The sequence below is a fragment of the Mixophyes fleayi genome, chromosome 1, assembly GCF_038048845.1.
Source record: "Mixophyes fleayi isolate aMixFle1 chromosome 1, aMixFle1.hap1, whole genome shotgun sequence".
Classification (NCBI taxonomy): domain Eukaryota; kingdom Metazoa; phylum Chordata; class Amphibia; order Anura; family Limnodynastidae; genus Mixophyes; species Mixophyes fleayi.
In genome coordinates, this window is record NC_134402.1 from 82912650 (window position 1) to 82940110 (window position 27461).

The window sequence follows — 27461 nt, forward strand, 5'->3', positions numbered from 1 at the left end:
TACCTACACTGCAAAAATTGTAGCGACCAGTATCCAGTGGTTTTATTGCAAGCAGGCTGAGCAAGTAGAATCTTTAGCTGCATGCTAATCAGATACAGCCAGTATAAAGCAAAGCTTTTGTGCTTTTCAGTCCTGCGGCCAGTGCTCAGCCTGTCACTGTGGCAGACTGCGATATTCACGACATTCTCCTCCCTTTATTGTATCCTACTGAAGAATTTCTCCTTTGTGATCAGTGTGAGAACCGGAGCAGGCAAAGCAGCCCTGAACAGCAGGTGGAAGATTCAAATAACATGAGTAAGAAATGTGTGCGTTAAATGCATTGATTCTTCCCTACGGTATATTGTAAAGAAAATACACATGGGTAAAGCAAAATATTTCCAGTGGCAAACTGTAAATCCATTCACTTTTATGTATGCTAGTGCTTGTGGGGGATTACCTAGAGAAAAGAATTAACATCAGATGTATAATATCTACCGTTTTAATTTAGTTTCCAGAAAGGAAAGAGCAGTTCAATAACTGCATCCACGTGTATCATCAGAATAGAAGGGGTTATTATTGATCCTTATTCTTCCATCAAATAAATGATCATGCTCATTGGCTGTTATAAGGCACGCCTGTGTCCAGCCCCTGACCAGAGTCCAACCTCCTAACAGAGCTTGGGCACATTTCAGTGTATAGGAATGTTACAGCTTGGAGTGAACCTTGCAGTACTGCCTGCTTTTAATTTCCATCCTTTTGCATTGGATCTAATATTTTGTTTCATGCATGCAATATATTCTTCGCCACTCTAATCATTTTGTCTAGTTGAACTATCACCGTGGAGGTGTCGTTTTATTTTGGATTACAGAAACCTCAGTGTGGAGCTGTTCTAGGTGCTGAATTCAGCGTGCTGCTCTTTTCCACTACCTGCTACAGCCATCTATCACTTTTGATGATTTTAGTTTCACAGCTCATCACAACAAACAATGGCCCGGATCAGGTGCATCCTAACTGCAGTCTCGGGGTTTTACTTTTGGGAAGCTGCGCTCCTGTTAAGGTATGATATGCGCAGTTTATGTCTTGCTAGCAATATTACCCCTATATGTCCTACATTCATGTAGGTAAACCTATACTTTCAACGTATATTTTCATGCATGTGAATCATATATATATATATATATATATATATATATATATATATATATATATATATATATATATATATAAAGATTGTTTTTAAAAAGTGCAGAAAGGACACAAGTAATTTAAATTAGATCATGATTTACTAGTAACTTGCCAAAACATTACATCCCTTTTCTAAATTAGAATGAATATTTCCAGTCTGTGAATATTTAATTTTATGCAACACAGTGGGAATAATTAGATTCAAGTTTCAGAGTGAAGATTTACACCAACAAGTTGTTGCTATGACTCATTTACCCAAAGGTATATTCATCACACACAAATTCAATATTTATATAATATCTATTGGCACTGTTAATAAAGTAATTGATAACTTGAGTAGCAACACAGACACGCACACCTGCACCCTCCCACAACACCACCAACACTACCCCTCCAATATTCTTATTGATGATGGTGGTAATAGTAGTATTACACATATATACATACACAAACATACATAAATACACACACACACACACACACACAGAATTTTCGGCAGCATGTAAAGCACAATTGCCAGTTAGACTGATATTTCCTCAATTTATATGTGGCTAAAAAATAGTCCATTCAGGGTAGTAGTAAGTCAATATCTTGACCAGGATTAAAAGAGCACTTAGCTAAACAGTTCTTCAAATGTAGTTGTCCCCTGTAGTTTAATTAGAGACAATCACTTTCCCATGATTGACAAGCTGTAAACCCACTTTATATTCAGACTTTAGAAACCCCAGTGTACATGGTCCCAATTGTGATTGATCCAACTGAATTAAGTTGCACGCATTCCAATTTTAGTCTTGAATATATGTTTTTAACTGTTTATTCTGATCAAAATGCATACAAATGTAATAAGTGTTGTGTTTTTAATATTTATTTTATGATTTGTGGTATGTATTGTTATATCTCATATTTTGAAAACAAAGTAGTTTGTTCATGGAACGTGTATAATGAAAATTGCTTACTTTTATTTTCATTTTAGATTGTTATGTAGGAATGCTTATAAATTATTGATGTGACATGAATTAATGTCCCAGTGGCCTTATAATATAATTTTGAACCAGGAGTAAAATTGTAATACCAATTCAAGGTCATAAAGAGCTTTAAGTCCAAAGCCATACTTTCATTGCATTATTCCTGAACATATCCACAGGGTGCATCACAATTGAGACTTTAAATAAGCCAATGACTATATTTAAAAAAAATATTTTTTTTGTGGTTAAATATTTGTGATACTTAAGAATCTAATTATGTATCTAAGGACACCTGTTTGCGAGTGTCACACCTAGATAACAAAATACAAAAAGACAGGGGCGCCCCTGTCTTTTTGTATTTTGATATATATATATATATATATATATATATATATATATATATATATATATATATATAAATGTGCGTTTGTGTGTGTTTGTGTGTAATGTTTAACATGTTTATTTCCAAATTAGATAGAATAAGGAAGTCTTATAATATATGAAGTAAATAATATATCATGGAACATAATTCAGAAAACACAAACGCTATGTGAAATCTCACCCCCTAAGAATCATCATAATATGTGATTGTATGTATTGACTACATTGCTGTATTTTAGATTATTAGATATTTACAAATATAATATCTAATGTATAAGATTAATTTATCAGAATAGTTTTATATTTTTTATGTTAAATAAGAAGCTTCAAGTTTTATATATTACTTATTGGTTTATGTAGAGTGACACTTTTTGGCAGTAAATGGTACATAAACAATGCTAAAGTCTAAATGCCTGCATGAAGTTGTAAAAGTTAACGTTTTTCACCTTTGGTTATGGTTTTGATATGTGTACAGTATAAGGGACATGTACCATAGGTGCTGGTGCTGGTGTAATAAGATAATGCTCATGTTTCCTCCACATATTGTGGGACATTTTAAAGGCACTTAACACCATGGTAACAAATTTATACAGCAATGATAATAAACTAGAAACAGTTCTATTACTAATGACATAGCACATGCATATAGGATTCATTAATAAAAAAAAACAGTGTAGCAAATTCTGTGGAGCAGTGAACTATTAGTTCGTGCAGCTAGACATTGGGTGTTTATGTATAGGTATACATCACTGTTGCCTTCAGGGTGGAACCTAGGGCTCTAATTTAGTATTTAGGGAATAAGGATGACTTTTAGAAGACCTTAGGTGTCATTTATGAACCAAAATAAATCCACAAAGTATTTTATTATACAAAAATGTACCTATGTTTTCCACTGTACACATACACTGGTGGACCCACATTCCACTTTTGGGAAGTATTCCATAAACATTCTCTGCACATACTTTTATACATTGTTGATGAGTAAAAAATTCACTTAAAAATCTTCACATTAGTTTAAAATGTTCCTTTATTCTCCTAAGGCTCTGTTCAGTCTAACTTAAGACCAAGGGGTTAATGTATCATACTCCGGTTTCTTCAACTCGCGGGAGTTCGGCGAGATGACAGCTAAAATGTAAAGCGGCGCTGCCTTGTAAAAGGAAACTTGCCTTTACAAGGCAGCGCCGCTTTAAATTTTAGCTGTCATCTCGCCGAACTACCGCGAGTTGAAGAAACCGGAGTATGATATATTTACCCCCAAATCTGGATTTTGCATTTGGAAGGAATACAAGGTGCACATTGCACCAAGCTTATATTCAACAAGGAGCATCCAGATTAAACCTAGTCTTCCCAACACAAAGTGCACCTCCACAGATGCCCTCAAAACCAAGTATTTTCCCTTATAAAGAGGAGCTGTAATTAAAAAAAGTGTTTACATTTTTATCATTTATACATTATGTTTATTGAATGTCATTGCTCAGCACCGTAAAACATTATGAACAGGGATGCATGTGATAATAAAATGGCAGCAAGCAAAAATCTCAATAAGATGTTTAAAGAACATCTTGAGTCACGTCACCAAACAGTAAATATCTACTGTTGGTGAAAACAGTAATTTAAAAAGTACATTGATAAATTAGTGAGGTTCCACTGTTATGTTTCAATGCAGAACTTGTTCATCACTTCACTGCTTCCATTTTTCACCAACTATCAGTGTGTTTGTGTGCATCACATAGCTGTCCCGGAGGACAATTATTGCATGGTATGGGGTGTATTCCATTTACATTTATATAGAGTTCCACAATATATAGGGTTAGTCACATTTCCAAAATATATCTGTATAGGATGTCATTGAACTGTTTTTTCACATCCCATCTATAAATGGTCTAGAAAATGGTCCTCCTGAGTGTGGATGTTATGGTGCCAATTGATATGCAATTGGATGGTAGAAACAGCTAACTTCCATATTTTATTATTTTGAGATCTTTGTTCAAGTAGTATTTTGTAAGAGGTCAGGTGGGTTCATTGTGGAAAGATGCTCATTTGAACCATAGATGTCCCCAAAATTCAGATTCAGCTCAGATTAGAAAAACCCTATACCAATACTTTGCAGCATCTGGGTATATTTGTGTTTTTATCAGTCAATTGCTACAGTATATGTTGTTTTGCATGGTGACATATAATAAACTAAAGAAACTTGAGTGCCTTGTGTTTGAACTTTTATGTTTCTACTCTAGCATTTTATTTCAATTCATTGAAACACAATTAATTAACATTTCTATGCAAAGATTTTAAATTCCATGTGTAAATATAAATAACCATAATTACCCAGCCTGCACAGTTTTGTTAGTCATAGTATTGAGTCTTATTTGACATATTTGTTGTATGTTTAGGAATTCTGTGTTTAGCCAATGGAAATGACTTTTGGTCTTGTTACAGCTAAGGTGTGACTGTAATACCTGGCAATATACTGTAAGTTTGAGCTTTATAAAATATATCATTGATACATGCCATCACCAAGTCGACTGTACATCGCCCAAGCACATTGGTTACCACCCCAAAATGTGTCAATTATAGCATATATAATATAACCAGTGATTGAAGTGGGGCGGTATGTGCCAGTATGACATAACAGCACTTCTCCACCCCACTACACGGGCATCCAGGGCCGGCAGTTAGCGGGGAAAGCAAGGCAGGGGGGCACCATGCCGGAGAAGCACTCCACCTTCATCGCTTGTCCTGGGGATCATGATCCATGCTCCCTGCCCAGTGTGATATGGAGGGGGCACAGTGTGATAATCTGTGGGGAAAAGTGTGAATTCACTAGTGAGAGGAAATAATAGGAGCAGGAATAGATGTAGATAGAGAGGATCAATGAATAAGGGAGGAGCAGGAGAATCAGGATGTGAGGCACAAGGGAGTAAAAGGGTCAGAGGGAGAGAGGGGGTACCTGCAATGAAGATAGGGGCACATAGGAACAGAGAACGGAAATAAATAAGGGAAAGGGAAAGGGTAACATGGAAGATATAAGGGAGATATTTTGGAAAAGTTTTATTATAATATTATGGAGATATGAGAGAAAATGTAAGTACACAAAGGAAACATGAAGGAAAGGTGGAGGGACATAGAGGAAAGGTAATTGGACACAGGAGTGGTGGGGGCGGCCTTACATAATTTATTATGTTTTCTATTATCCTATAGAGTGTTTAAATGCATCTAAAATTAATTTCACTCTATCAAAATCCCTAAACCTTTGGGGGGTCTGGCCATTCATTTAAAAGTGGAAGTTCCATACCAGCACTTCTAAATTTCCACTTCGACCACTGATTATAACAACAATGCCTGTAAAGGAAACTTAGAAAAACGTTTAACTTAAGAATCTATAACTGTTGGGAAAAAATGAGTAATAAATACACAAAGCTGTTCGTTAAAATAATGCCTTCCCATGATTGTTCATTTTCCTATTTTCTTGACTTCTATAGACTTAATCCACCTTAGTCTCTCTGTCTATACCATTAATAGTTGTTGGAACTCCATATATGCAGGGAGGCTGCAGCAGAATCACCGGTCCCCTACAAGTCCAGGCCGTGCAGGGGCTGCACCTTCTTCACCCACGGAACTTCCACCACTGAATAGAGAAACATATATAAAGAAAAATGCAACACACTGAAACGCTAGTAAAAAAGCAAGTTGATATGGTATCATTAGAAACAATGGAGTCTTTTATCAGATCCCACTTACATGTCTTGTACTCGTGTTACAAATGCTAGCAAAAGACATGAAATTAACTCCAGTGCATATAAGGCCTTTCACAGAAAATGAAACACCAATTGCTTTAGAGAAGACTTTTAGCATGAAGTCCTATGTTAGTTATTAAGGCAGATTAGAATTTTTTCTTTTCCTTCCTCTCAAAACAAATATTATTTAATTTATTACTATTTGGGTTTTGATCACAAACATAAAATTCTAGAATTGCATTAAATTATAAAGTGTCGTACTTTAATAATTAAAATGGAAGCTTTTGACTTTTCCTTCTAAACATGATAAACAAAATGTTTGCAATTTTACTTCCATATAGAATAAATATTGTTATTAACCTTAATTTATAAAGCTCTAACATATTACGCCACACTGTTCATTGAGGGGATCATAATACAAGCAAATGAGGCACAATGACATGAGCTTACAAACTAAGAGGTGTGGGAAATATTTGACACATAAGGTAGCAGAATAACACTTGTAGCTGGTGGTGGGGAATGTGGGTACGGCTGCTGCAAGCGAGAAGCTTTATCAGCAACCAACACTAATGCAGCCATAGTGTCACTTTTATGCAAATACCGGTTTTGTGGTGTGGCTGGAATGAGAAGAGAGAGTGGAAGGTGAAGATATGGAAGATAAATGAGCCATTGTAGAAATCTTAAGACAGTCAGCTGCTCACAACCATGAATGGCGGTTGTCCTCGATAAATAGGTAAAAGGCCTATTCTAAGTGAGAAAAAGACAGGTCCTGTTGCAAATTTCAAACCAGTTATGTATTATTAAGAAGAGTTTATTTTGTCATTATCATGGTGTAACTGACATATTAAAGGGTTTATCCTACTTAGGCTTCAGGATACTGTATTATACAAAAAAGACAGTTGTCAGCAATTATCCTTAACACTGCATATCTATGTGTATCTAGCAATATGAAAACATGAGGTATTAGTTCATATTAAGATCAAAACATTTAAGCCTGCATCCCAGCATCAAGGACACCTCATTATGTGCAGGTCCTACACTGACCTATATGTTTTAAAACACAATTAAAATGCAGTTAAATCTGATGCACTCACCTCCCAGGTATAGGGGTTTACCTCTAGTAAGGGCTGGTTTGTGAGCCACACCCAAATGAGCCTTAAATAGGCTTTGATGGACAGCTGCTAAGACAACATAAGGCAATATTTTGAAGCAAAACCAGAGAAGAAATAAGCCTGCGCTCGATATATCCCATATTATAAATGGTACCAGCTGCATAGTAATATAAATGCCCATATATGTATACAAAAGAAAAAGATAGTTGTTGACAGCGCTTATCCTTAACACTGCATTTCTGTGTGTATCTAGCAATATGAAAACATGTTCAGGATAATGTACACAATTGAAAAGACTCCATAAGTAACGCTATAGTTTAATCCAGTGGTAGTCAATATCACAGCTATGTAAAAGCCGACAGTTTTAAACTATGTGACAATAACGATGGGTATAATGGTGATAATAATGAAATGACTACTTACCCTATAACAGATAAGAACTTTTTCCGAAGTTTGAAATGACCGCCCACTGTAATATTCAAATGAGCTTAACACTACCAAATTATGTAATTTACCAAGGACAGAGTAAAGTGCTGCTTTTAAAGCGGCAATACCTGGACCCCAAGCCATGTATAATGGAATACAGGCTTGAGGTCCTAGTTTTGCAGCTTTAAAAGGAGCATTTTCACTCTGTCCTTGGTCATTTCAAACTTCGGATAAAGTTCTTATCTGTTATAGGGCAAGTAGTCATTTTATTATTATCACCAGTATACCCATTGTTATTGTTACATCATTTAAAACTATGTCGGCTTTTACATAGCCGTTAACCCGTACCCCACCCATTTAAGCTACTAACATGTTTTTGAGGACAAAATATATATTCTCATGATATAGTATGTATTTGTGATATTATCTTTTGTATTGATGTTATTTTATTACTATTATGTTTTGTTTAGATTGTACACCTGTATAGATCTTGTTTGAAGGCTGTTACAGCTATGAAATTATTTTTTCTATAGTTTGTTTGGATTGACATAAATTACATTTTTCCAAGGCAATATCATTGTTTTTTTTAAATTAATCTTTAATTTAGGATGCATATTTTCTAATAATTAAATCACCTGATTAACCTAATTTTATTATGTGGAAAGAGTCATATAACCATTTATTGGTTTTTGACACCAGAAAGTTTATAGGGGGTCCCCTGGGGTTATTTTAAAATCATGTGATATACATGATGGATTTGACATAATCTGTGTCTTATACATATTGTTTTGACCAAAATGTGGTACTTTTATATATTTCATATTTCATCATGGAAAGTTGTTAATGCTTTAAATGCATTCACTTTGTTTTCATGGTGATCTTGTCTGCTTGGTAGCCTAGGAAACAGCATTAAAGTGATTTAGGATGATTGGATGTAAACTGCTATCATTATTGTGCATCACAGCTTGCAATAAACTAGAAAGTGTGTATTATTATTACAATTATTATAGATTTGTAAGGTGCCACAACACTCTGCAGCACAGTACAGTGGGGAACAGGACATATATAATATAAAGATATACAAGACAGACAAAATAAATGCAGACAGGAAAACAAAGGGTATGGAGGACCCTGCTCATTAGAGAGAACTTACATTATAAGTGGAAGTAACACAGTTGAAACAAGAGAAGCGAATGTGGCTTAGAGTACAGATTAGAATAGCTGTGAGGGTGTATTAGTGTGAATAGTATCATAAGGGATAAGGTAAACTTTAAAAAATAGATGGGTTTATAGAGAACGTCTAAAGATTTGAAGGCTGTTGGGGAAAGCCTGATTGAGCGTGGAAGGGCATTCTATAAGTGGGGAGCAGCACAGGAGACGTAAAATATAGTAAAGTATAATCAGATATACCTAAGTGCACAAGCTTGCTAAGGATTTGTATTCCATTTAAATCTGTGATTTCATCAGTCAGTGGAGTGGACAAATATTAACTTTATTAATGGACTGTATTAATTCTCCAAATCAGTAACTATATACTAACCTATGGCATGTACATTTGAATGTCTAGTGCAGGGCCTGGCAACCTTTTTCTATCAGTGTGGCAGAAAAAATATTTTCAAGCCCTGGAGTGCCAGTTGTATATGTGTGGTGTGGTGTGTGTGTGTGTGTATAAATATATATATATATGTCCGTGTGTGTGTGTGTGTGTGTGTGTATATATATATATGTCCGTGTGTGTGTGTGTGTGTGTGTATATATATATATATATATATATATATATATAGTATATATAATGTATATATATATATATATATATATATATATATATATATATCAATATATATATATATATATATATATATATATATATATATAATTATTATTTTATCATGCTAATATCATGGTAATGATAATAGTAAAGAGACCAGCAAATAAGCATTCATGTTATGCAGCATAGATGTGCCCCCGGTTTATATTGTGCCACAAACTTGTGCCTCAAGTTTATATTATGCCTCATACTTACTCTCTGGAGACTCAGCACGCACATCCACACATCATTCGTTCCACAAGGGAACCATGGAGCTGCTTCATTAAAACAGCCGAAGATTATCAAAATGGAACTGTTGCGTTTCGGCTAACTTTGGCTGCTTTAGTAAGGCAGCTGCAGAGCTCCTGAGTGCCAGAAAGAAGTGGTCCAATTGCCACGTCTGCCACGCGTGCCGGGGGTTCCTACCCCTGGTCTAGTGTATACATTTTGCTGCAGTATGTGGGCGTTCTGTAAATAAAGATACATTTGAGTCATGTGACCTTACCATATTATAACTACAATGTTTCTTATTGTTCTGTTACTTATTACTCTGAGAACTGTGCCTTTATTGTGCTTCTTTTTTTTACCAGTAAATACTCCTTTAAGCTGTAAAACCATCAGTGCCAGTGAAACAATGACACTGATTAACACTTCTCCAGGACAAACAAGGTGGAGTCAGTGAGGCGTGATAACAATTATACTTTATAGCTATTCAAGGGGATGATAAAGATTATTGATCCATAGAGTGTACATCTCTCCGCAGTTCTAGACAACGTGAAATTAAATCAGCATGTGACCAATATATTGTACAGTCTGGAATGAAAAAAGGTATTAAACACAGCAAATATAATGAAATAATACATCACAGTATGTATTTATCACAGCAGGGCACACTATCCATTATTATTATAGGAATAGGGTATATTATGCCTGCCCTATTGTGATTGCTATTCTTAATGTTTGCTTTATAATGCAGTTTCTGCTTTTGTGAGTGGGTGCAAAATTTCTCGGTATGTTTGAAATTTTTATGTTCTGTATCTTCCCTCTAGCTGAAAATAATGTAGAAAACAATTGTTGAATAAGTAAATATTTTTTGTGTAGAAAAGCCTCATGAGGTTTCTATTGGATAAATACTTAAAAGTATTGTGAAGCAACTTGCAGTATTGTGCACTCATGTCTAGGATGCAAAATCAATTCCCCTAAAAATATATTTCTCTGATATCGTGTAAGGTTCATTTTTGTAATTGGACGTAGTAATTTTTTAACACACACTAACTATGATAGTGTATCTGCTCTGCTGGTCTGCTCTCCACAATTTACAGTTCATGTTAGGAAACCATTAACACTGCTGGAAAAGGTGGTAGACAAACCTTTACCATTAAAACCACCTCACTGCATGAAATATTTGTTATTACTGGGAGTTCAAAACACTCAGTGCAAATAGCTATTATGCAGCTTTAGAAATTAATTTCACCTGGAAGCTAAACATTTTAGTGAGTGTTGCTACGTTGATAGGTTGATAAACCTTAATCAGTTTACATTTCTAATAACAGTCAACCCATCAAATGTATGTGTATATATTCATATTTAATTGTTAATGTTTATGTATAAGCTCTGCAGAGGGGCTGGCCTTGGTGTGTTAAGAATACTTGTCCCTTGAGATTACTCCATGCTTACCAACTTTTCGGGAGAGGTTTCCGGGAGAGGTGGGTGTGATGGGGCGGGGCTCCAAAATACGCGTCATTTTGGGCCCGCCCCCCAAATTGGGAGCTAATTCTGCCCACTTCACCGGGAAGTGGGGTACTTCCTAGTGAAGTGGGCAGATCCGGGATATTGCCACACTCGAACGGGAGTCCGGGAGACTGTCGCAAAATGCAGGAGTCTCCCGGACATTCCGGGAGAGTTGGCAAGTATGGATTACTCATATAAGGTTGCCGGCAGCTGGCTGTCTTAAGATTTATACCATGAATAATTCATATTTCATTTCTCCACCTTTCATCGTCTCCCCTCATTTCAATAGTACCACCCAACTGTTAGCTGCATAGAAATGTCTGTTACCAATGCCTGCTTTAATATTGGTGGCCAATAATTCATCTGACTGACAGTAGTCACACACACTTCCTCTACCAGCAGTTTATCTGCCACCTTATGAATGAAGTCTTCCCCACACCTCTTTGATTGTAAGCTCATTGGGGCAGGGTCATCTTTACCTTCTGTTTCATGTCATTGTACATAATTTTGTTTGTAGCATGATCCCCTTAATATACAGCGCTGCATAATGTTGGCATTTTATGAAGAAAGGATAATAATAATAATGATATTATGATAAACACAAAAGTAACACCTGTTCAGTAGTTGGGTTTGCCCTTGAGCTGTAAGGTGCTAAACCACCTGGTTGAGAATAAAACAGATGTCATGAATTAGAAAATGATATTGTACAATATAGATTTTTTTTTACGAATGTGTGTCTACCAATTTAGGTCGGCATGTTTCCAAAAATGTATTATTATACAAATCAACTGCTTTGACTACAGCATCATCAAGCCCCGCCCACTTCTTATAACTCCTACTTGCCTCTGGATCTCCCAGAAACAAGGTAGGAGAAGCAGGCAACTATGACTCATGGTATCCTCTCCTGAGCAGCCCACTTGTTGTCTATAGCCCATTTTTAGGCACTTCAAGATGAAAAGTCAATAATATGCACATTTTTCATACAGTTTATTCAAGGATGTACACTGCCTTTGGCTCGCCAATGTGCTTAGACCTAAGATTCATTTTAACTAATATCAGATAGTACCATATGTCTTTATTTCAGTGATAGAGTTTCCCTTTGGTCTGGATAATGGATGTTGTTTTCACTGCAGGAGCCACTACCCACAGCAACAGGAGGCTGTATTTTTAAAAGTGAAGCATTAGGTAAGGGCTACAATTAACTAAAGTAATACTTAGGGTCTAAGGATGTTAGCTAGTTAAAGTATGTTTAAAGTGGATTTATCCTCCAATTCAAATATAAAATCATGTGGGACCTAGTTATTGCAGTCTTCTATTAACTAACTCTCTCTCCATGCTTGTTCTCATCTACTATCTCTTCTCTGTCCCTCTAGTCACTCCTCCTGCGCTATAACCCCTCTACTGACACCCCTCTGTGCCTGCTGTTTGTTTACCCTCCATTTAGGACATAAGCTCTTGTGAGCATTGCCCTCTTCCCTCCTGTCTCTATACCTATTCTTCTGCTCCAACTTCACTACAATATCTATGCTTTTAGTTTCTGAATTCTTACCGCTTTTTGACGTGTGCTGTTGAAGCACTTTATTCCAACATTATGTACCATCAAGGAATTGGAATTGGAGCAGATAGAACATTTTTTATTAAGGATATAGACATGGACCAATGGCTGTGTGAATTCATCCTGTCCTCTATTCAATTCATATTATATCAGAATTATTTCTTATTTGATTCCCAGTTTTATTTGCAAACACTTGGGACTGCCATGGGGACAAGTTTCGCCCCCAACTTCGCTAACCTCTACATGGGGTTGTTCCAGGAGCAATACATTTGGGGTTCATCATTTGAGGCAAACCTGGTCCTTTATGGCAGATATATTGATGATTTATTTTTTATTTGGGATGGAGATGATTTGTCTGTTTCTTCTTTTGTGGCACATTTAAATTCTAATGATTTTGGTTTATCTTTCATGAGCACACATAATTCTTTGAGTAATAATTATTTGGATATCATGCTGATGGTAAGTGGCAACTCTTATTACTGAAACCTATTCAAAGGAAGTTGACTCTCACAGTTATCTACATTATCAGAGCAGCCACTCCAAGGTTTGGAAAAACAATGTTCCGAAGGGCCAGTTCCTTTGGATGAAAAGAAACTGTTCCAATGATGAAGATTTTAGGAAACATGCTAATAAACTTTATCGATCCTTTTTGGAACAGGGGTATCCCGATCTTATTTTAGAAAAAGCCTATAACAAAGTTGAACAATTGGATAGGGCCCGTTTATTTTAACAGTCCCCGAAGAAGAGAAATGGAGATAGATTGGCGGTGTTTGTTACATAATATAACAATTATGCTAATGAGATCAGAGAAATTATTACTACAAATTCTACATTGTTAGAAGTAGATGATCCAAGAGGTCCTTTTATTAATAAGGGCAAAAACATGATTTTCAAGAAATCTAGACGTTTGAAAGATAGATTGGCACAAAGCTTTTTTGGTCCCAAGATAGTCTCAAGTTCTATCCAAACCATTGCCCAGTGGATGGATGAATGCTAGAATAAATAGTTTTTATCGATGTGATAAAGTTACCTATAAATATGCGGATCATAGATGTACAGAATTTGTCTCTTTTTTTTCTGGTGAAAAGCTTTCTATTGACAAAATTTTGGAATGTCAGTGCACTTTTGTGGTGTACCTAATCAATTGCCAGTGTGGCATACATTTCGTTGGGCGTACGATCAGGTCACTTGGGGTACACTTCACAGAGCATCAGCATAATGATCTAAACAGCCTTAAAACACACAGTTTACCCAGACATATTAATTCATGTAAGGGACGGTTAATGGAGGGCCTTAAGATCAGGGCTATAGAGCAGATAGATATTAATAAAAAAGAGTGTGATAAGTTTAATCATCTTTGTAGGAGGGAAGCCTACTGGACTTTTAGTTTGAAAACTTTAATACCAATGGGCCTGAACAAAACTATTGAACTAAATAATATTTCATTCTTCTGGTTATGTGAAGAAAAATAGATTGGGGGGATGTTTTCTTTTTCATATTTGGCTACATAAGCTAATGAACCAGATAATGCTAAATCTTGAAGGTTCCTGTATATGTATTGCTGGATCATATGATGATTGTAATAAGTAAATTGATAATCTGACCTTCTGACCGTATTATCGGACTTTGCATATTTGCAGTATTTGGTGTTGTTTAGTTTCAGATAATTCAGATGGACTAATTCAATTATTGATTGGTAATTTAGTACCTCTTTGCCATTTCATCTCAGGGAATCTTTTTCGTTGTCTGAAGTTTTCATTATATTTTTTACACTATGTTATTGTATTCTATATATATATTTATCTCTGATTATCTCCCGCTTGGACTACTGCAACCTTCTCCTTATCGGCCTCCCCCTCTCTCATCTCGCTCCCCTTATATCTGTACTTAACGCCGCTGCTAGGCTTATTTTCCTCTCTCGCCATTCCACCTCTGTATCCCCACTCTACCAAGCCCTTCACTGGCTCCCCTTCCCCTACAGAATCCTTTTCAAGCTCCTCACTCTGACTTACAAGGCCCTCGCCAACTCCACTGCTCCCTACATCTCTAACCTTATCTCTATTCATACTCCCTCCTGCTCACTGCGATCGCCCAACGATCGTCGCCTCTCTTCCCCTCTGATTACCTCCTCTCACGCACGTATCCAAGACTTCTCCCGCACCGCTCCCCTCCATTGGAACAAGCTCCCCCGCTCCATCAGAACTTCCCCTAATCTGTCCTCTTTCAAACGAACATTAAAAACCCACCTTTTCCTTAAAGCCTTCCAGTCTCATGCCTAAACTCCCACCGGTCGGCTACCTCTCTTTCTCATCCCTTCTCCCCCTTCCTCCCGTCTCTCCGTCTCATCCATGTGTCTGTCTGTCTTCCCCTCCCTTTAGATTGTTCGCTCCTTTGAGCAGGGCTCTCCTACCTTCTGTTTCCATCACTTTTAACTGCGCTCTCCAGCTACTCAGCTCACCTCCTCTCAGTCCCTCTGCCCTCTGTCTCCTCTCGCTTCTCTCCGCTCCCCTCAGTGACTCTCAACCTGTCATCCGTGCCCACCCTCTTGGGCCATAGTTACCTGCCTGTGCTCACTTTTCCCCTCCCTCCCTCTCTTTCATGCTGTGCCTGAGCCCCCAGAGTTATAGTGCTTACTGTTACTTGTACTGTGCTGTTTCACCTTGTACTGTGCCATTGTTTGTCCTTGTACGGCGCTACGGATACTTTGTGGCGCCCTATAAATAAAAATTAATAATAATAATAATAATAATTTTATATATTTTATATACTAGGTGGTTCTAAATAAGTCCAGGCTTTTTTAGATTTTTTGTATATTACTTAATAGTGTTAATCTGCGAGTTATTGTTAGAATTTAATTAGCTTTTGTTTTATTCAATAAAGGATTTGGTTGCCTTAGTTACCAAATTTGTATTATTCACTTATCTGATTGATACATTATATTGGTTTTAAACGATCTTTTAATTTAGCCATTCATAGTGATATGTATATGTTATAGGCTTAAATCTGCTTAGTGAGGCATTTATTACTTGCCTGTTTATTTACGATCTCTGTATGTCTTTATGTTGTTCGGATATACTCCTATCAAGCTTCCATATAGTTGTTTTATATTTACATCATTACCCTAGTAACGGACTGACAAACTTTATTTACAACAAAAGTGCAATCAGCAGAACAATCAGAATCGTGTGTGATTGGCTGGCTGGGACAACGTGATCGCCATTTGGCTTTTAAATAGCATCTGGATACAGAAATAGTCAATTGATCTAAATTTCTCTGCTGAAACTGTCTTTTCGGACAAAGAAATGCATCAGGACATAGACCTTACTATTTCCATATTGGTATTAGGATCACTTGATATCAGAAGCGCTACTCTCCAGAACCCCGGAGTTTATTGAACGGATTGAAGTCTTCATAATTACAAAGCACCTGGATGAGAGACTTGATCATGCCCCATTTTCTCTCCGAATACTAATGCTGGAGTCAGGAAGGATAAGTAATCTACATTTATACTATTCTCATGTAGTATATCTGTGGTCTTTATCCGTTTGCTCAAGACTATTTATTAAGATTATACACCTTCAGGAATCGGCTTAAGAGAGACCTTATTACAACGCTCTTGGTACTTGCTGGATACAGAAAGGATAAGTACATTGTGTATATTTAACACTTTCATGGTTTTTGGTGTGGATCCTTTTCATTTGCTAATGTGATTCACAATTTTACACCATTCTCTGTGAACCAGCTAAAGAGATTCAATTAAGACTGAAGGTCAGCTGATCTTTGTCTCCAATTTACCTCTTCCTAGAGGACTACTATCTTTTAATAAGAACTAATCCCGGAGCTTGTATAATTACTATTTTTATTGCTTCTATCAGTCAAGTGATCTTTATTATTATGTATCAATTTATATCTTGAATAGGTAAATGTGCTGCTAGTATCTATTGATTTTACTGTCTTTTAGATATTTTATATTTATGTTTCAATAAATTTGTGGCTGGATACAGTGCTCTCTTTTTCTTTGATCTATTTAATTGTACACAGATACAGAATCCTGTGTTTGAGAGCTGTGTTCTAGACACTTATGCTGTTTTAATTAAGATTCCCAGTGCCCGATATATATTTTCTACTAGAATAAAATATCAAGATAGGGCAGTGATTATAATAAATTTGTCAGATGAGTTTCAGCAGTATAAAATACTAGGTTTACACCGCAAAGGCCATACAGAGTGACACCGAGAAAGGAAGCCCAAGGAGGGGTCTATTGATTGTGAGCCAGGACTGTAACAAAAGTAAAGAGCAAAGTAAAAACCAGCACAAGAAAATCAAATCCAGTGGCAATTAATATGTGTCAACCAGAATCCAAGGGAGAAAGGACAGCTGAAACAACTGGGCCTATCCAAAGAGGACAAGTCGACCAACACAAGGAAGACATTCGGATAACAAAGACTGTTGCCAAACAAACACTGTAAGTGGTACCAATCAACACAAAAATTACTTTTGTTTGCATGACTGCAGAAATAAATCACAAGTTTATCACAGTCCTGGCCAGGTGAATAACCTAATAGTACTCTAAACTCTAAACACGTGCTCAGTGCAGCTAACTAACTAAACCTACAGCACCAAGGACCTGTCACCCTGAAAGGATTGATAGTTTACATTAGATAAGTAGTCTGATACCAAGATCTAAAAATAAGTGGTTAGATTGACTGAATCCACTGAGAAGGTTGTAATCAGGGGCAGAACACTGAGGAGATCCCAGCCATGCAGATCCTGTCTCCCCTCAGAAGAGCAGGGGCTTCTTCTGAGCATTGGTCATTTGTCCGAACAGGCTTCAGGAGGATAACATGGCATTGCTTGTCCCCTTCCTTCCAGGCTCTGTAATGGTTGTATCCCCTGTAGTTCCATCAATGGTAGTAACCATAAAGCAAACAAATACTATAACATGAGTGATGATGGACAATCCGATACAGAATTGAAATCATTTTATATATGTTTCACAAAAGCAAATTTAAAGGTGAATTAGACAAAATTAGTGCTAGAAACTTTATTCAGAGGAATGTCTACCAATTATAGAGTTACCATGAATTGACATACTAGCGTTGTTTAAAGAGGAGTTTAAAAATCTAGAAGATAAACTAACAAAGCTAAGTAAAGTAACATGAAATGCTAATGCTTATTTGAACAAAATGTAATTAGTATTGTCTTACAACATGTTTTCTGTTCACTTTTCTTAATTATTTTCCTTATTTTACTCAATAAATATTTGCTCTAACTCTGTAACCTTCTTATTGGTTCTCATGCTGGTTTGGGGTTGCCTACAACTTCCTGGGACGTAATAGGGTCATGGGCACCACCATTGTACCAGTATCCATAAGGATATCTAGATCATTGATTGATATATTCAGAATATGATTGCAGTTTTTATGCTCTGCTAGAAGGTGACTCAGTTCAGTATACTCTCTCTCAGGATATCCTCAAGACTTAGAAGTGTAAGAGTTTTTACATATTATTCACTTCAGGTGGAGGGAATGTTTGAACCACTCAACTACAACAGTAGGGTAAGATGGTGGATATCCTTCACTTTGACAAGAAGCTCAGGTATCTATCCTTTACTTCATCAGCCACTATTCACATCAATATAGGTAGGGATGTTCACTGACCCACGTGTTTGGTTTTGGATCTGTATTAACTTTGTGTTTTGGTTTTGACAAAACTCCCTCATATGTTTTGGTTTTGGATCTGTATTTTTTTGCAAAAATTGCTATAAATTGCTAAAGTCATTTGGCTCTTTTTTTCTACCTACATTGTTATTAACCTTAATAACATTAATTTCCAGTCATTTCCAGTCAATTTTAACCACCTCATAGGTCACATTATTATTTTCTTCCAGTTTAGGCCAAAGACTGCAGCGAGCTGGCTGGTTACTAAACGACAGAGCAACAGCACAAACACATCGCAGTTTATAGCAAATTTATGAAACATTTCCACACAGCAGTGACAGAAAAGAAAAGTGGTGCAAGATGGAAGTGTCCTCCTACCCACCCTTATTTTGGATATTAAAAAGGACATTATTATTATTATTATTATCATTTATTTGTTAGGCGCCACAAGGTATCCGCAGCGCCGCACACAGTACTAACAGTAGACTATACAGGGTGAAACCATACAGAACAATGAACAAAAAGTACCAATACTTCAGAAACTCCGGCTAGTCATATGCAGTAAAGACGGAGCGGAAGAACAGGTATGGAGACAGGAGGGGAGGGGGCCCTGCTCATACGAGCTTACATCCTAAGGGAGGGTAAACAGACCAGGCACAAGAGGAGCCAGCTGAGGCAAGAGGAGAGAAGGGAGGACGAGCAAAGGGAGGAGATGGGGGTTAAGTAGATGGTTGGTAGGCTTTGAGGAAGAGGTGAGTTTTGAGTGCACGTTTGAAGGAGCACAGAGTAGGAGTGAGACGGATGGAACGAGGGAGGTCGTTCCAGAGAAGGGGGGCTGCATGGGAAAAGTCTTGGATTCTGGAGTGGGAAGAGGTGATAAGGGTGGAGGAGAGGCGGCGGTCATTGGCCAAGCGCAGGGAGCGGGCAGGAGTGTAAATGGAGAGGAGGTTAGAGATATAAGGGGTAGTAGAGTTGGAGAGAGACTTTTAAGTGGTGGTGAAGAGTTTGAAAAGGATTCTGTAGGGGAAGGGGAGCCAATGTAAGGCAAGGCAGAGAGGGGAGGGGAGCCAAAATAACCCACCCTTATTTTGAATATTAAAAAGGACATGTACAGTTTAACAGTTTAACATACCAAACACTTCAGTGACAAGGAGTGACTGAAGTGCTTGGTTTGTTTGGGCCCCCAGAAAACATGCTACCGATGGGCATAAGGCAGCTAAGCTAACCGTGTTTTTAATGAACTCTAAGACTGCAGCGAGCTGGCTGGTTATTAAGCGATCAAGCAAGGGCACAAACACACGGCAGTTTATGTTACATGTAGGAAACATTGTCACACAGCAGTGGCAGAAAAGAAAAGTGGTGCGAGATGGAATTGTACTTGGGCCATCCCACCCATCCTTACGTTGGAGTGACATAATATGATTGATGGGCAGCAGAATAGACAAGGTTATAAAGTCGACAATATAATGACATCGACAACATTATTAGGACAACAATTGACATGTAGACAGTATCTATTAACGTTGACAATTCAAATGTAGACAGTATTATCCCTAACTCTAACCCTGTCCCTATCTCTAGATCTATCCCTAACCCTGCCCCTGTCTCTAGACATGTCCCTATCCATGTCCATATACCTGTCCCTAGGCCTGTCCTTAACCAAACCCCTAGCCCAATAATAATACATTTGAATTGTCTACCTAAACATACTGTCGACCAAGTGAATTGGTGACCTAATAATAGTGTTGACACCTGAATTGTCAACTGTTACACATGCTAATAGACCAAGGCCAAAATGTCAAACTGCAAGATGGAATTGTCTTTCAAAATATGTTAAAAAGGACATGTACCATTTAACAGATCAATTACTTCAGCGACAAGGACTGTCACATTTGTGGCTGAAATGCTTGGTTTGTTTGAGCCCCCACAAAACTAGCTAGCAATGGGCTGGGCAGCTATGCTAATAGTGCTGTCAATGAACTCTACAGTGGCAAGATATTGTTGTCATCATCCTCACCCTCATCAGTGTGTACATCATCCTCACACAATATTAATTCCCCATCATGGCTTGTAGAGCAAGCATGGATAGCTTTTTCCTGTTTCTCCATCATCTGAAGCATATAAAGGGTGGAATTCCACCTTGTTACCACTTCTTGGTTCATTTGGTGGCAGGGCAAATTAAATTGTCCTTGCAGCTGCTGCAATTTCCTACATGCTGTTACAGAATGCCAAAAATGTCCCGAAATGTTTTGGGCCAAAGACAGCATCTCCTGCACGTCCCTGTCATTTTTCAAAAAGCTCTGTACCACCAAGTTAATGTGTGTGAGCAAAACATGGAATGTGATGAAATTCACCCAGCTGTAATGCTCTCACAATATTGGTGGCATTATCAGAAATCACGTATCCTGAGGATAGTCCAAGCGGAATAAGTCATGTTGCAATGACATCCCTTAGTTTTTCTTACAGGTTTTCAGCGGTATGACTCTTAGTGAAACTGGTGCTACACAGATACACAGAGTAGCCTGACCCTGAAAAATCTGGTGTTGTTTGTTTGATGCTGCTGCTGTTCCTGCTGCTGAAGGAGATTCACCAACACAGTGGGCTGTCACAGTCATATAATCTTTAGTTTGCCAAGTTCTGGGTGTCCACCTATCTGTGGTTAAGTGTACAGGGGGTAGAATGGCAATCCTCCTGGAACAGGTGAGGAAATGTTTGTCTAGTAAAATTGTGTTGAGATGGAATTTGGTAACGGGAACACAGGACCTCAATTAACTGTCTAATACCTGCTGCATTAATTGTGGATATTAGATGTAGATCTAATACTAGCATAGTCGACACTGCGCCTGTGATCCCCTGAGCGACTCAGTGACAGCTGTCATACTTGCTTCCTCTTGCGAAGGATTGTTTCACAGTCATTTGTTGTAAACTGCTAGTGGTTTTCTTCTTGGTCTGCTTCTGGGATGGAGATTCCACCAACAGCAGCAGCAGAGGGCCTAACACTCAAGGAGTCTTCAGAGGATTCTTGGAAAGGGGAGGAGTCATCTAACCAGTTTAGCAGCTTGGAGGCAGGACAAACTACGATCACTAGTGATGATATTGATGAGGAAGATGTTGTCGGTATAGATTGCAGGTGCTGGGATCTAGCTGAAAGAAGGAGCTAGCTGATGCTGAACTGCTTGTTGTTATTTTTTTAGCATAATGCTCTGCTTTTCCCAAAAGCTTGCAATGAACTTGCTTTAAATCGTGTAACATGGATGAGTTTTCTAGATGGTTAAGTTCCCTACCTCTACTAACTGTCGGTTTACAAAAAGCTACAAATAGCTACGCAACTTTTGTCAGGATTGGGTAGAAATAGTTCCACACATAAGAGGTGTATTTTTTGGTCTTATGCCAAGGCATGACAATGGCCTTCCTCTTTTCACTGGCAAGAACTGCTTGTACTGGTGCAGTACTTACACACACAACATCATCATCATCAACATCCTTATTAGCGTCGGCATCAGCCACACAAATATCCTCCTCATCCTGTTGCAAATTGAAAGTGGCATCCTCAGTTTCTATATCACCAGCTATACTTGGGCTGCTCATCCACACATTTGAAGAAATGGTAGGAGGAAGGTTCCTTATAAGCACAGTATCAGAAAGGCCAGGCTCAGACATAGCACTCGTGGATAGACTCTTCTCAGGGATATTTAAAATTTCTGAACATACAGTTTGTTCTACTGCCTTACTGTTTTTTTCTAGAATGGCTTTTACACATTAATTTTTTTGCCATCTCTTTTAGACTCTGAATGGCAAGGTCTTGCATCGTCATGACAGACCTTAGAAGAAGATGCCTCACTGATAGTTTTAGTACTATCACTCATACATAAAGACGAAGCCTGAATCTTTCCTTGCCACTGCATGTGTAGAATGGTATATTGGCAGTTTCATATTTTTCTATAGAAAACTTTCCCTTTATTAGCAGTGTTTTTTTCTTTATCAATGTTAAAGCTTGTGTTTTGGATTGATGTTTGCACTTATGCATAGGCTTTAGTAGATGACGTAGAAGGACTAGTATTATCATGACATTTGTCAGTAGCTGCCTGGTGCTCCTGCTTTTCTGTCGACTGATCATGATCCGTATCGATGGCACTGAGCAATGGCACTGCAGACTGGAGAATGACAAGAACACTGCTACCCCTGTTTATGTGTGAGCAATGGCACTGAAGACTGGAGAGTGACAAGAACACTGCTACCCCTCATGTATCTGTGTGAGCAATGATACTGGAGACTGGAGAGTGACAAGAACAGTGCTACTCCTGTTTCTGTGCAAGCAATGGCACTGGAGACTGAAGAGTGACAGGAACACTGTTATCCATCCTGTTTCTATGTGAGCAATTACACTGTATACTTGTAAATGACAAGAACACTGCCACCCCTCCTGTTTCTGTGTGAGCAATGGCACTGGAGACTGGAGAGTGTCAAAAACACTGCCACCTCTCTTGTTTCTATGTGAGCAATGGCACTGAGCAATGGCACTGGAGACTAGAGAGTGACAAGAACACTGCTACCCCTGTTTTTGTTTGAGCAATGGCACTGGAGATTGACAAGAATACTGCTATCCCTGCTGTTTCTGTGTGAGCAATGACACTGGAGACTGGAGAGTGACAGGAACATTGTTATCCATCCTGTTTCTATGTGAGCAATTACACTGGAGACTTGTAAATGACAAAAACGCTGTTACCCCTCCTGTTTCTGTGTGAGCAATGGCAGTGGAGACGGGAGAGTGACAAGAACACTGCCACCCCTTCTGTCTCTGTGCAATCAATGGCACTGAGCAATGGTACTGGAGAGTGACAAGAATACTGCTATCCCTCCTGTTTTTGTGTGAGCAATTGTACTGGAGACTGGTGAGTGACAAGAACACTGACACCCCTCCCGTTTCTGTGTGAGCAATGGCACTGGAGAGTGACAAGAACACTCTTACTCCTCCTGTTTCTGTGTGAGCAATGGCACTGAGGAATGGCACTGTAGACTGGAGAGTGAGAAGAACACTGCCACCCCTCCTCTTTCTGTGTGAGAAATGGCAGTGGAGACTGAAAATAGTGACAAGAACACTGCTACCCCTCCTGTGTCTGTGTGAGTAATGGCGCCGGATCTCCGGTTAAGGGAGGTACTTATGGAACCCAAAACTGCAAGATCCGTTGACATGACAGTGACGTTTTGGCTCAATGTCAGATCTGAGGAAGCAGGAAAATTATCGAGCCGACTTAGCTCAGTACTCGGATTTGCGTTGTTTGTGGGGTCTCCGTTTTTTGAAACCCGAGCCTGTGCATCACTAAATATAGGGCTCCCAAATATAGAACAGTTTGAACTTGAACTATGCACGTCATGCAGAATAGGAGATAAATAGAACTTGCCCTATGTACAGAATACAGACTAGAAGATTAATAGGACTTGACCTTTGTACATCATGCAGAATAGAAGGTTAGTAGAACTGTACTTCTTTACAGAATGCAAATTAGCAGATAATTAGATTTGGCCTATGTAGAGAATGCAGAATAGGAGATCAGTAGAACTTGACCTATTTACAGCCTGTAGAATTGGAGATTAGTAGAATTTGGCCTCTGTACATAATGCAGAATAGGAGTTTAGTAGAACCTAAACAGCATGCAGAATTTGAGTTCATTTATGACTGCAGGGGAGACTGTCTAATAGGACCTGAAAAGGCAGAGACCAATAACCCATGTAAAGACACCTGCTAAATTGTCACCCTACATATAACATTCAGAATCACAAACTTTTAAACTGCTAGCAGCTTGTCAGAATATAAATTGTGATTTGTAATGTAAACATTTTTTTGCATGCACAACAGAATTATTGTGTTTAAAAATGCTGATACGTACAAGAGGGTTCCAATTATATCTTAAAATGGAATGTATAGATAAATTGTAACCAGCTAGACACCAAATGCATATGCAGCCTCAAGCATAAAGTATTCTATCATTTGTGTGTGAAGGTTCCAGAATCAATACAAAAAGCAATAAGCAGAGCAGAATATGTAAGGGGCTCTAAAAGTCTTGTAAAAATCCATTGCTGAAAGTGTTATCTTATGAACTGAACCACTAAGGGAGTCAGTGTAAATTGAGTATGGAGATATTTCCTGATTTTCAGTCTAAAACACTCTGCGGGTTACTTTGTGTAAAACTTCTATGACATTCAGGATGTTTAAAGTTTATAGGACAAACACAGTACTCAAGGGGTGATTTCCTAAAGTGTGGACAAAATCCCAAGCCCTTCACTTTTTCTATCTTTTTCTCTCCTGACTGATTAAGTCAAAAGTTTTTTTTGTTTTTTTTTAATAGGCCTCTAATTAGGTCTTTCAAATAAATAACAGAGTGAGGGAGACTGACATAACATGTGAATCAAAACATTGTGTAGTTTCCGAGAAACATAATCAGCATATTACTATCGGCATACAATGTCAGGGAGAAGCTAGTGAAGAGGGGAAGTAAAGGAAAGAATAGAGAGAGAGGAGGGAGGATGGGGGGAGTCACTAGCCAGAGAGGTGAGAGGAAAAGAGTAGAGAAGGTGAAGACATAACTAAAAGTGATATTTAGGGCTCCAAGGACTTAAAAAGCTAAAGGGGGTGAGGCTCCATGATATTCAGTGCAAGGACTAAGTCAAAAGTTAGTTAATAGTCGTACAAAATAGCTTACAAACGTTAGAGTTTAGTATATTAACCATTTTATTCTGTCCAGTTAATATAAATAAAATATTCCCTGCACACCTGTTTTGAACCAATTTCATTTTAAAAACTGGAATTTTTTTAAAAACATTGAACAATATTGTTCTATTGATTACAATGAAAAAGATCACACTTTCTTCATTGCTCGTGCCTATATTATATGATTTTGTGATCGTACTTTACAATACATTTTTTGCTGCTTTTATTTGTACACTGTGTAACTTGGAACACCAGAGTCTCCACCTTCTCAGCTTTATCTGGCAATCTAGAAATCCAATGACTGCAGTCATCTGTCAAACTTGAAAACCAGAGTCTTTAGCTTCCCAGCTTTTTCTGGCAATCCAGAAATCCTTGTGTTTGCACTCTATCTACTATACCTGGACACCACTTCCTGCTGCAGAGGCTAACTAGGTAATCCAGTCTCCTTCTACCTGCACTCCCTCTGTTACACCAATATACCACTATTACCATGTCTTTAGTTCCTATTTGATCCAGTGTGCCTTTGTATCATGACCTGATTCTGCCAAATACATTGCAGTTGCTCACTACTTGCTACTGTGAGCTGTACACTCAGACAAGTGCAAGACTATTCTTTGTTAACCCCTCCCTTTTTGACTCTGAGTTCTGCAATACATCTTACCAGCATTACCTGTTGTGCACATTTTCAATGCCCATATTCACAATTATGAAAATTGTGACCTAGAGCATAGATTGAGTGTGCTAGGATGAAAAACAAGCTAATTTCACTGGTTCTGGTGAAGAGACCTCGTAGCTTTATGAGTTTTGGGAGTAGGAATGTTCTGGTGGGACGTAATAAGGAGACTGGAGCTCACCGTTAATGCAAATATGAAGGCTGAGTAAGAGAAATTGAGTGGGCTTTGCTTTGTAGAGTGGTTGGAAGACAAAAAATTAGCAACTTGTCTAATGTGCTTTCCGTGCACATTTTTTGACCTTTATTGCTATAAGGTAGAACAGGCCTGTCCAACCTGCGGCCCTCCAGGTGTTGTGAAACTACAAGCCCCAGCATGCTTTACCGGTAGACAACCAGTTGATAGCTGGAAGGGCATGCTGGGACTTGTAGTTTCACAAACACCTGGAGGGCCGCAGGTTGGACAGGCCTGAGTTAGAACATGGTGATCTTAATGGCCCTGATTCATTAAGGACAGTGAAGCAAAGAAATTAGTAACTTTGAACCTTGGCAAAACCATGTTACAATATAAGGGGTGCAAATGAGTTTATTATTTTGCACATAAGGAAAATACGGTCTATTTTTTCATGTAGGACGCAAATATTTGATAGCTTCTTTTTTACACGGACATTAAAAGTTGATCTAGGACATGCTCTATTCCAATTATAAATCTGTCTTCACATTTTAATGAATCGGGCCCAATGTGTGTAGATCTCTATAATAAGGGAGGAAATTAAGTGAGAACTAATAAGACAGAGAACAAGGAAAAACAATCCTGTTATTCACTTCTAGAAAAGGTTTTAGAAATATGGGATTTAATCCAGGAGGGAGATTATATATATATATATATATATATATATATATATATATATATATATGACAAAGAGAAGGTTTTCCACAGTCCTCTAAGAGTGGAATCAGCTGACATTCTGCTGGTAAGTGGCTGCCGGCAGAGTCACATCATACAGGTATAGCAGTGCACCTAGGTTCAGAGATATACAGGTCTGAGGCATGTGTGATAAAGTAAAAGTGTGATTTAACTTGCTTTGAAACTGTCTTGCACAGCTACAGCAGAATGACAGAGTGTGTCTGCAGAGACGTAATCACAGAACACCTGTGGGGAACCTCTTTGTAAAGGCAAAGTGGGAGTGTCACCTGCCCATCAAGTCAAGGCTGTGGGAGGAGTCTCACCTTTATAAACCTGTACTGTGGACTTGTGATGTTAGACAGGTGGTTTAGGTCTAGCCAGGGACAGGTTGCCTGGTGTCTCACTGACAGAAAGTGTATGCAGTATTTAGATGGGACAATAAAGCAATATTTTTAGCAAGAAGGTGTCCATGTGTGAATCACCAAGAGGGTGTTTGTGTCACTATATATATATATATATATATATATATATATATATATATATATATATATATATTTATTTATTTATTTCAGTAGCTTTATATTTAAGACAAAGTGGTGATTGTCAGGGCAGACATTTTCATTCACATAGACTGCCTGTC

General features: G+C 38.0%; 1 protein-coding gene across 1 annotated transcript in view; it reads left to right on the plus strand.

The window, feature by feature from the left end:
• Nucleotides 1–684: 684 nt before the first annotated feature.
• The window catches only part of GLRA3 (glycine receptor alpha 3), a 184629-nt gene continuing 157852 nt past the window's right edge, over nt 685–27461 (plus strand). The window contains exon 1 of the mRNA XM_075197606.1: nt 685–1036. Coding sequence (XP_075053707.1) covers nt 966–1036 — 71 coding nt within the window. The 5' untranslated portion in view covers nt 685–965. The remainder of the gene's footprint in view (nt 1037–27461) is intronic.